Source organism: Ictidomys tridecemlineatus, chromosome 6 (assembly GCF_052094955.1).
Source record: "Ictidomys tridecemlineatus isolate mIctTri1 chromosome 6, mIctTri1.hap1, whole genome shotgun sequence".
Taxonomy (NCBI): Eukaryota; Metazoa; Chordata; class Mammalia; order Rodentia; family Sciuridae; genus Ictidomys; species Ictidomys tridecemlineatus.
This window is the reverse complement of record NC_135482.1, coordinates 118,036,356-118,048,604: the sequence shown is the minus strand read 5'-3', so window position 1 is coordinate 118,048,604 and position 12,249 is coordinate 118,036,356. Positions and strand designations below refer to the sequence as shown.

At 39.1% G+C, this 12,249-nt stretch overlaps 1 protein-coding gene across 1 annotated transcript in view; it reads left to right on the top strand.

Moving 5' to 3' along the window:
- The window catches only part of LOC144365101 (uncharacterized), a 23,304-nt gene extending 13,814 nt beyond the window's left edge, over nucleotides 1-9,490 (top strand). Inside the window, exon 8 of the mRNA XM_078015910.1 lies at nucleotides 9,426-9,490. Within this exon, the coding sequence (XP_077872036.1) occupies nucleotides 9,426-9,490 (65 nt within the window). The remainder of the gene's footprint in view (nucleotides 1-9,425) is intronic.
- Nucleotides 9,491-12,249: the final 2,759 nt, after the last annotated feature.

The following is a 12,249-nucleotide window of genomic DNA, read 5'->3' as shown; positions in this document are numbered from 1 at the left end:
ACACAAGCAAGCATTTTGGTCACACTCCCTGCAGACTTACCCTCTGGGGGCTAGAGATCTCCTTCCAGCAGCCCCATCTACACTTCTTTTCCTGCCCTGCTATGCATACATCTGAAAGCCCCTGGGAACGCAGTGATCAATTTTTATGTTCCATGTGTCCCTCCAGGGCAGTAGTTTGAAGATCCAGCATACAGTGATCTGCACTTATAGGGCCCAATCACCAAGCCAAAACATGCTGGATTGCAGGGGACTCTGGCTCGTTCACTCATCCCCGGATAAGACCCTAGACCCCAGAAAGTTGAGCTTGTCCCCATTTCGTCACCCGGGCTATACTTGTCACTGCTCCCTGAAAATATCCACTGAGGAGCTAAGTACAGGAAACCCCACCTCCTGTTCTCACCAGTCCTGGAGGGAGACATTTGTCTTAACCTACTTTCACAATCTCTTCCTTCCAAAGGGCTCAGAACAAACAGGCTGCTCCCTTTCAGCACATGGCTGGGAATGAGTCCAGCAGGAGATGGGGAGGGGGCAGGCTCTAGCTTCAGTCTGCTTGGCCACCAACTCCCTGTAACATCCTGGGCCACCAGGGTGAACACAGATGAGGGCCTTTTTCAGAGCGAGGTCATGGGCCCATCAGGGTGTAAATCAGCCTCTTCCATTTGTCTTAGCAGAGGGCAGATAATCAAGAACAATTATTCCATTTCCCATTTTAAATCAATGAGCTGAATGGGAAAGCCAATCCCTGGGTAGGGCCCCTTCAGTACCTTTCAGTTGGTGCCCAGGGAAGCAGGGTCAGGAACAGTCTGATTGCACTTGAAGGAGAGAAAAACTCCCCTTTCCACCTCCCTGCTCAGTGTGTCAGACCATAGCCAGCCCCCAACAAAAGCATCTTTGTGAAATGCCTGACCCAGAGAAAATCAATGCAGACCTCTGTATCATTTCATGTGTCCTTTGATGCTGCTGTCCCAGTAGGGGCCAAGGGCTGGAGTTCTTGCCACTGTTATTCATTGTCTCTCCCATCTCCATGGCTTGCTGCAAGAGGGAACGTTCATGCAGTCGGGAGCTGACTGCATGGGGAGGGAGATCCATGAAATGAATAGAAGAGGGAAGAAGTCAGGGGGAAGGAAATGTGGGCCAAGATAGAAGACAAAGAAGGCGTGAGAGTATTGTGGTCAGGGAGTTCATGAGAGAAGCCCTGGGAGACTGGAAAATGGTACTGACTTGCAACTGCCTGTCTGAGGCACACCAGCCAATATTTCTGCTGCAAGAACCACAGTGATAGAAATAGAGTAGAGAATAATGCTCCAGTTAGGGAAGGCCCATCCAGTGATTGACATGATGGGCCCAGCCCTTGGGCAAAGGTCACAACTCTTTTCCCCAGGTAGGATGACCAGAGATGAAATGACTTCCTAAATGATCTGTTCCAGGTCTGCTATGGTTTGAAATGTATTCCCCAAAGAGCTTGTGTTGGAAATGTTATCTCCAATAGAATAGTGTTGAGAGGTGAGTAAGCTATGAGGGCAGAATGAATGGATTATTGCTGTTATCCATGTTATCCATAATGGCAGTGATCTCATTATTGTAGGAGCTGGTTTATTACAAAAGATAATAAACAAAAAGTTCAGGCCCTTTTTAAATCTCTCATCATCCCTTTGTCCTTCTGCCTTCCACCATGGGATGATGCAGCAAGTAGGTCTTCACCAAATGTCTGCACTCTGATATTGGACTTTGTGGCCCCTAAAACTGTAAGCCAGTACGTTTTCTGTTCATGATAAATACCCCATCTCAGGTATCTCGTAATAGCTGCACAAAATTAATTAAGAAAAGGACCATGAACTCTCCCATGTGTTTTGTGAAGCCAAGACTCATCAAAAACAAAACAAACAAAAAAACCCCAAAACAAAACAAAACAAAACAAAAAAAACCCCAAAACATATGAGAAGCATGAGTTGTTTTGAAAAAGTATTAAATTGGAAAACCAGATGTGGCATTAGAATGGCAGTTCTGCACCCCTGCACCTGAGGTCTGAAGGTGAAAATGAACAAGTCATTAGCTCAACCATGTGGGGAAGGCCCTGTCTTCCACCAAGCAGGAAGCCTAGCTGTGGACAGTCTGATGGACCGGGGGGAGTGGGGATCCTGGACCAGCCCCAAGTCCATGTGGCACCATCAGTCATCTGACCCACATCTCAGGTCACCACTGGTGGCACCCTTGGGATCCTATTATTGAACAGCAGAGTCTCTTGAACTTCAGAGCACCTAATAAGTATCACTCTGGGGTAGTGGATACACTGTGACTGCCAAGGTCCCATGTGCAAGGTTTTGACTAATAGTTTTGAGATGGGGCTCAGAATTCTGCATTTTAACCCATATCCCAGGTAATTTTGATGTAGGGGTTGTGGAAACCAGCCTTGGAGAAAACTCAAGTTTCAGCTTAGCATCAAAGAGGACCTGGCTCCTTCCCTGGTATTCAGCAGCATCTCAGCTCAAACACAACATTATAACCACTTCAGGGAAGGTTTGGTCCTTTAGTTATTTTCTAGGGTTTCTGTACCCCCAAAGTTGCACCAGAATAGAAATGGAAGGCTTGGGAGGAGAGAATATGGAGCCACACACTGATAACTCAGGAGAGTTGAAGGATGGCTGGAGCCATGGTGATGTGCAGAGACCATAAGGATCACTGGCCAGAGTGAGGATGGAGCCTGTATAATGAGCAATGTGCAGGTGGAGGGAGGCTTATAGAGTGACATGGTGAGCCACTCAGAAATGGAGAAAAGAGGGACACAGGGTTGCTAGAGCTGTGACCTCATTCAAATGCAACACAGTGAACTGCATTGATAAGAATGGTTGCCAACAACATGGGTGCCCCTAGATGGGGAACAATCCAGGAGCCCTTGATGGCAAATTGTCTAGGGTGATTCACTGTGCTACTTTCTGACCTAGACCTCGGCACACATCTCACTAAAACTAAATTGCACCAAATCAATGCCCAAGTCTTTGAAATGAGCTGAGGGTGAATGATCAAGATCCTCATATCTGGATTTTCAAAGGGTTGAAGGTGCATTTTGAGCCACTGTCACATACATCACAAATGGCACTGTCTTGTAATGACAAAGGCATTCACACTTTTAGGACATGTATGTAACATATGCTTAAACCGTTTGGCTTCTATTTGAATTGGTTTTAGGCCAGCACAGCTGAAGCACATCTTAGAATATTAAATACTTTAAATGTCCACTTTGTGGTAAGTACCACTCTCAACTGGAATAGTTTCTTAATTTTTCCTCATGGTAAATCATCTATCAACCTACCATCCCTAGCTAATCATAGTGCTGTATTTGAAGCTAATTATTCAAATCCCAGGTGCACCAGGTAAATACAGTGGGGAACTTAAAAGGCTACATATGCAAATATTCACAGGACAGCCCTATTTTGTTTGGCAAATATGTTACAGGTGTCAGCTAGGGGGCAGGGGGAGGAGGGGAAGAGTATGCTTTGAAGGAAAATCTCTTTAGCCCTGAATTCCCTATTGGGATCCCTTTACAAGTTACCCATACACTCCAAATTAAACATAGCATCTCAAGCTTTGACACATCTGTTAGCACTCTTTTCAGAATACAAATTTATATAGTATGAGGTTCTGTAACCATGTGAATTTTTTCTACTCTAAAGCTAAAAGAATCATGTAGCAAGGACATCACATAGTGCATTTCAAGCTTTTAGGTAGTGGAACCCTTTTTGCAAATTAACTCTAATAAGAAAGTTTAAGTATTTTAGGGGTGAGGGTAGTGTAGCTCAGTGTTAGAGCACCTACCTAACATGCATGATTCTGAGTTCCATCCCCTAACAGTTTCAAAAGAAAAGAAAAAGAAAAAAAGGGAAGTATTTTATTTGTATAACTTATGTTCCTGAATCTAAATTTATAGCACTCAGTGAAAATATTAATGATTATTCAGTGAACATAAAAATTGAGACTGGAGTTAAAGCTGACACTTTTAAAAAATGTCTCAACTCTCTAATTATTAACATACATGGTTTTACTTGCATGTCTCAGAAAACATTCTGATTCACAGAAATAAGGAGATACAAACAGCAAGTGTTTCACAGTTCACCATGCTACCCTTGGATACCACTTATTAAAGATCTTATAAGCTTTATTTGGGGTCCTTGCAGAAACAAGATCACCTGGAAGAAAAATTAAACTGCTAGTTATCTTTTATGATTTGTATTCAACACCAGCCTGCATTTTAAAATTTACATTTAAAAGTAAACTTTGCATACAGTATATATGAAATGAGCTTTCTGGGACTGAGGTCTAATCTATTCCAAACCAACTCTCTACAGTTATAAACTGAACAAAATATACTTCATAACTATTGGTGGTATTATTAAATAGAAGTAAAAATAGACACTGGAGGGGAGTTGATGCTTGGAAGAAGGAAAATCTTTGGGTGTGTTTCCAGATTTAGGTTGCTTTTTGACTGAAGGCAAATCTCATTCTGCCAAACAAGATGGCTAAGCTTGAATAGAAAATCTTCAGTCTTTCTGGCTTAACCCACATTTTGCTGGCTTAAAAACTAACAACAAAACAAACAGCCAAAAATAAACAGGACCAAGTTTGGAGGGACTAGAGCAGATATAAAGTGATAGAGGACCTCAGAAAAGAGAACCATTAGGGGGGATCCAAAAGTTCTGTGTACAACTCTTCCAAGGCCAAATCCTAGCAGCTTAAGACTAAAAGTACTTGAAAACTTTCTGCTGCTATCCCTAGCAGAGTGTATAAGGACAAAGTGGTCAGTGCTTAATTCTGGCCATGTTAACTGACTTCCTTAAAGAAAAATGTGCATGTTTCAAAGGAATATAACAGAATCCAGAGTCTCTAAAATTCATCTAAATTCTAAATATAGCCCCAAACTACTAGGTATGCACTCAAGAGAAGAACCAATAAACATATTGAACCTAAAAATGACCAAATGTTGGAATTATCAGGCAATAATTTTAAAAGAGCTAGCCTGTGCTGAAAGATGTAAAGGAAAATAAGTTTATAATAAATGAACAAGTAGGAAATCTCAGCAGAGAACTATTAAAAAAAAGAAGAACCAATAAGAAATCCTAGAGTAGAAATAGAACAATGTTTGAAATAACAAATTTACTAGATGTGCTTAAAATCAAATTGTAGGGCTAGAGATATAGTTCAGTTGGTGGAGAGCTTGCCCTGCATGCACAAGGCCCTGGGTTCAATCCCCAGCACCATTAAAAAAAGGACTAAATTGTAGATAATAGTCAGTGAGCCTAAAGAAATATTAATAAAAATTACCCAATCTGCAGAACAGAGAGAAAACAGTTAAATTGAAAGTGCCTCAAGTACTTGAGCCAATATCAAAAGGTTTAACAAACATAAAACAGGAATATAAGGAGAGGACAGAAAGAATGGGACACAAATTTGAATTTAAAAAGTCCAAATATTTCCTAAATTTTATGTAAGACACACTTATTTACAGATTACAGTTCAGTGAACCTCAAGCAGACCCGCCCCCCTCCTTCCAAACACACAAACCACATTTATAGATGTGGAGCAACACTGCTAGTATATAACAGGGGAAAAAAATCTAGTTGTTATAAAACTCAACATAACACCCAACACAACAAGCAATTTCACTCTTAGTACTGTATTTCGCATCATAATCATTACCACTGCATTAACATGTATTTATAAGTATTCTTTGTATCCTAATCTTGCGCCAAAAATTGTGAATAATAAATCATTTTAAAGTAATTCTAGCACAATTTTTTTGAAAGCTTCACATAATGGTCACATTTCACTTTTTTGGAAAAAAAAGTGATAATTACATGGTATAATATATTTATCCAAGATATATGATGGGGAGGTGCAGAAAAGATTTATATAAATCTTACCCAAGAGAACAGATAAACCCATTGTGTTTCTACACTAGAACATGACTAAGTGATAAAAATTATAACTATTTATACAAGTAAAACATGAATATCAAAAACATTATCATTCAAAGCATCCAAATGCAAAAGAGTACATGCCACTTTTTCCTCTATATGAAAATCTAAAGCAGGCTAAATTAATCTACAGTAAAAAAATTCAGTCAATTGTCCTGACACCGGAAATGGAGAATCAGCTTCAAAAGGGTATGAAGGAATTTGCTGAGGCCACAGTAATACTGTGCATCTCAATTTGCATTATGTAAATATGCACTGCTAACATTCACTGAATGGTATATGTGAAGATGTGTTCATTTTACTCTGAAGTATGTTTTACTAAAACATATTAAATAAAAACATTAAACCCTAATATAATGATATGTACACTGAAGTGTTCAGGAGCAAACTGTAAGTTACCTTGAAATGCATAAAAAATGAGATGAATAGGGTTGGGGATATAGCTCAGTTGGTAGAGTGCTTGCCTCACATGCACAAGATCCTGAGTTCAATCCCAAGCACCCTCCCCAAAAAATATGAGATTAATAGATATGAACAGCTGGAAGTTTATTGAACATCTTTCTAGTAGGTTTCAATTTTTGCACAATAAAATGTTGGGTAAAGAAGAATGTTAAATAATTCTTGAAGGCCCACTGTGAAACAGGAGGACCAGTTTGAAAATATAAGAGTTAAGAGACCGAAGAGCTTTGAGCAACTAGCAACGCAAGCAATGGCCTTTACCCATCTTTAATATGAGGCAGCTGGACTAGCACTAAGATGTCTTCTAAATATATGAACACAATATACCTAAGATCCTTTCTATATATGAGTATTGTCTAAAGCATCAAGATATTGACATTAATGAAAAGTCAACAGGCTATAAATAGATTCTCTGTACATTTCAGTTATGGTAGACATATTACTGTGGCAGCATTCATTGGCTTAACTAAGGGGCAGGAGAGGTTCCCACCATCTCGTTTCTGTCCCTCTTGTGGTACCTTCTTCATCTGGGTCCTTCCATCTCACTCATGTTTTTATATTTTTGCATGATCACCATACCTTGTCCTTTCCTCCTTAAGGAAAGTAAATGCCATCCCTCTATTGAGAAACTCGTTTCCCTTCTCTTTGCCCTAACTTCTGCTCATTCTTAAGTCTTAGCTTCCATTGGTCCACAGACTAGACTTTGTCCACTTTCTACCTCATTCCCAATTAGAGTACATGTAAAGTGATCGACATTATTTATTTGGCAATATGGAATGTCCTTATGATATACTTCAACTTAAGATTTTTTTATTTAACCTTATGTTGGTGCAAAAACAATACTCATTAAGTAGAAATCATCATTCAAAATTTGTATTTGGATCTTTTTTCAGGCTAGTAATATGTAGTCCAATTCCCTCTCTTGATGCTGGCCATTGGCAGTGACTGCAGCTTCTGGACTGCCTTGTAATCACAACAGGCAAGAACTGATAGCCTATATTATGCTGTGTTGCTAAACTGGGTCGTGCAGTAGTTTGGATGTATTAATGCATTTTGAAGTTAAGACATTTTCAATTTATGATGGGTTTATTGGCATATAACCTCACTGTAAGTCAGGGAGCATTCACAATTTTGTGACTATGCTTCTCATGAGACAAGAAGCTCCACAAAGGCAGGGACTGGCCTGCTCACTCTTCCCCAGCAAGTGACCTGCAGATGATAGTAACAGCTCACATTCACTGAGTGTGCTAGATGTCAGGCACTCTTCTGAGTGCTTTTACAGATTCATGCATTTCAACTCCCATTAGTCTCTCAAATATTTGTTGAAGCCTTTGATTTTGTTCTAGAAATAACAATTACTCAAAAAATATTTGTCAATATTGAATGCCAGGCACTGCATGCAATAAACAGAACAGAGTAAATCAGAGTTCTCTGCCTTCTTCACCAAGCTCAGTCTGATGGGCCTTACACCCAAATAAAGAGAAAGTCATGTCAAGTAACAAATCCCAATACAAAGAGAATATTCGAGGTATGTGGTAAAATACTCCATGTTCTTAAAATTTGCACACAATTTACCTTTTGTTTAAAAAGTAACTTGGAAATCCATTCATTATCTTATCACTTAACAAGGAGTTGCTCATTGCCTAGTTAACTGGGCACTGTGCTGGGCCTCTCAGATGCAAGACAAATAAGGATGACACAAAGCACACAGTTTAGTGGGAGGTTACACAAAGAACTAACAATAACTTGTGACGTGTGTTAGGGCAAACATCATCAGTCCAAGGCAGTTGTTATAAAGAATTAAGTTCCAGTCTGTCTTTCCTAACAAGACAAAACATACCTACCCAATCTGGATTCTCATTACTCCCAACATGAAATTCCTTCCCCAGGTTGAGTTTCATATCATGCATGGTCCCCTAGTTTTCTCATATGTGAAATAGAATGCCCATATTAAAAGATTTTAAGGGGTAAGCAATGAATATTCACAAGCAATGGATACTACAGAGTACTAGTCATTATTATTATTAGACCAAATGTGGCCAAGACCCTTGTTGCCCCAGCCTTTAACTTCTGAACATGTTGTTTCTGTTCCCAGAATGGCTTCTCCTAACTATACTAGTGCTTCCTTGTGGCACTCACAAAATTCAATCTGGACTTACAGTCACACAAAAACTATGCAGAAATTTAAGTGGAATCATTGTAGAATCTTCTGTTATCTGATAATGAACATGCTACATAAATATCTTATACAACTTCCAACTATCTCCTAAGAGTCAAACATACAACAGAACCTTGTAGGGTTAAAAGTGTAATTTTATTTAGATGTTACTTGTACATAATCTATAGTAAGATATACAAACAGATAAAAATTGTTTGACAGGATCTTTTTAATACCACTTTAAATTCAATTTACAACAGCATTGGTAATACTGCAAGATGACAGATACTCTGCTTCATAAAACAAAAATTACTTGCTACTCTGGCTGATACATTCCCACTAGTCTGTAATGGATTAAAATGTATCATGTATTTTAGTTGCAAATCATTACAAAACTTTTACAACCTAGCCACTTGGTGCTCATAAAAGATTTCGATGTGCTAAAAATTTACTGAAATGAAAACATTAATTTTCTAATAGGATCCCATGTAAAGAAAATCGTAAGTGTACCAAATCATATGGTTTGGGGCTAACAATGCAGAAAAACTTTTGCCTGCTGTTCAGTCACATCATGCTTGTGCATGTGGATTCGGGCATCTTTCCATCTGTCTGCCTGAGTCTGTGCCATGAGGAAAATGCATATGAGATATTCAACTTAACACACATGGAGCAATACAACTGGGGAGAATTTAAAATAATCTTAAAATTATAACTATAATTTAAAATGTAAAATTTATAGAAATAAAATATACTGTTAAATGATTTTCTCCATTTGTTTTGGTAAATACTTTTTAAAAATTGAAACGGAAAATTCAAACTCTTCACTTTGTTCTTTGTAGGGAATACCATATTAGAAGATTTAAATTTAGACCAAACCAGATTTGTTGAAGATACTCTAAAATAATCTAGACTGGATTTTAGTCATTTTCCATTCTCTTATAGGTAATAGAACACAAGAGGGCAAAAGCTTTCTCACTAGTCATAAAAACAAATTAAAAATAACTTTTTTATTTAAACTACAGGAAGACAATTAGTAATTAATAGGCTCATGAATATTTATGAATAAAGTGCCACTAATTTTATTGTAGTAGGATATAAATAGAAGAAATTCGGAAATGAATAGTAGCTGACAGTGCTCCCTCCATCCAGAGAAGTGAATGGCCAGAAAACAAAGAAGCAATGCTAAATCCAGGTTTCTGATTATACAGAATACTTCTAACCCAACAGTAACAATGAAGGCAAACTATTACAATAAACACAAAATAAGACTAAAACTGGTAAAAGTACCAAGAGTAATGCCAACACAGTAGGTCTCTGCATTGGAAAAAAGAGAAATTTAGAAATTCACTAATAGTTACTAATATTAAAAAAAAATCATAGTGACAGCCAAGTAGGGCCTGCTCAGAAGGCACACCCCAAGGACTTGAATGCACAGCCAAAGGAGAGCCTTGGAAAGTGGGTATAGACACGAGACTTTGCAGTTTTAAAATCTGTGTGACCAAAACCCAGTGTGCAGGCAGGCATCATACAACAGCTGCCCTAAGTTAAGAGGTATCCACACAGAGACACAGGGTGATGTGGGCAGCTGGCTGATTTCCCCAGAATTTATGAACAAAAATCATTTGTTACAACATTCTCCCATCAACTCACACATATCAGCCACAGCTCAAGATTCTTTCCTTTGTTGGAGCTGAGAGTTCCCAGCACCTGCAACCTATTGGAAGTACTGCAGATAGGCACAACTCCACAGCAAGTGAAGGACCTTAGCATATTTTTCCTATCTACAACCCAAGCCTGGGACAATTATTTATTCTTAACAAGCATTTGTCCTTATCTAGAATTACAAAGTAGAAGCTGTCATTCTTGAGTCTCCCTGGTAGTATGCCTGAGCCAGGTCTATGGGACCACCATGTGGAAAGGGGAATAGGGTGAGTGGAGGTGAAAGCAAGGTGCTTTGCCACCACTAGGAATCAAATCAAGGTAATCTTGTGAGGTATATTTTTTAAAATTTAATGTGCTAACAACAATATGAAAGAAGAGAACTGTGTGATTCTAGGACAGGGCAAAGGCCCTGCATGGGGCTAACCCCCAATCTTCCACAGCACCGTGAGAAGTAAATAGCTGTCACTATTTTTCACTTAAATGTAAGCTTTTAAAATTCTGACCAAATGGAATGGGTTGCCTTTGCACACAGGGCCACATGTGGTAGCTCTGTCTAGCTGGGGGCTATACTCCTAGATGGCTCACAGCTGTTCTGGCTGCCTGGTGCCCAAGCCATCAGGGCTAGCCAATATTTTAAGTGTGAACCCAATGGTCCCTGAAAGGGAAAAGGACCTTGTGTTCATTTGCATTACTACTGAGCCACTGAAACTTCATACAAAAATCACCAACAAGCATTTATTAAGTGAATATCCACAGGAAACCTGCCCGAAAAGGGCCCTTCCAATTTCACATTTGACAAGTGCATGAAAAGGCAATGAAATTATTCAGTAGAACATTTGAATTCACTCAGTAGCTACCAAATCAAGAAACTGAATGCAGAAACATTTGATTCTCCTGTTGTTAGACCTTTCCCTCTGCAACCAACTTCTTCTGAAACACATAGTAAAAATGAAAATAAAAAGGCAAAACAGTGTCACCTACTGATTGGAAGACATCACTCTTGACATAGTCATTAATCTTGCAGCTCACAGACACTCAGCAAGTCTACAGAATCTTAATGATCAATAAGGGTAAAGTAAATACTTTCATGGCCAAGAGGGAAACAAGATGCTGTTTTCAGAACAATGCAATAGTTACAGTATATCTCCTTGTGTGCAGCATGATGTGCTATATTTAGTGTCACGTATTACACAATAAATACTGAAAAAAACAGAAATTTTGGATGTGCAGAAGCAATATCACATTATTAATTCAAAAGGTGCTAAGCTACAGGATTATAATACCACAATTTGGGTGCTGAAACCATCTGAAATCCCCAGTGAACTTCCACACACACTGTACTTGTGGTTCACCTGCCACTGTCCCTGTATGGCCTTAGTCAGACCAGTTGTTCTCATCAAACTCAGAGTCGTCATCGGAGTCTCTGTACTCTACAGCAATGAGTCTGGACAGGATTGTGGCCACGTCGTTTCCAACAGGCTCCTGCTTGGCCTCTTGCTCACGTTGCTCCTGCAACTTTTTCAGCTGAATTCCTAGAGACACGACATAGGGGTGAGAATTAAAATGTTCTGATTCCTCCAAAAGGAAAGAAAACTGAACAGGGCTACTGGACTTGGTTTTTCTAAGTTTAAGGACAAAAGGTTTTAGAAATTTGAGGGGAGAAAAGAGTGTGCGAAGTCCATTTTAAGATTAGTTGTGACTAAGGTGCACATGAACACCTCAATGGAAAGTTCTAGAGCTTCACTGTTTCATATGCCTGCCTCTAGTCTCTTCTCAATTCTTTATCATGATATGCATACCTGACAACTACAAAAATACTCCTAATATTAAAAAAATCAAACAAGCATCCTTTGACTCCAAAAAATCATTTAATGTGTAGAGCTATCGTTTGAAGGCAACAAGGTTGAAGTTTGCTAGAGACCTAAAGAAATCTCTCTATAATGAAGGCTGTGTATGTGGGGTGCTCCACTTACCCATCCTGATGGTAGCAAGGAGGTCACT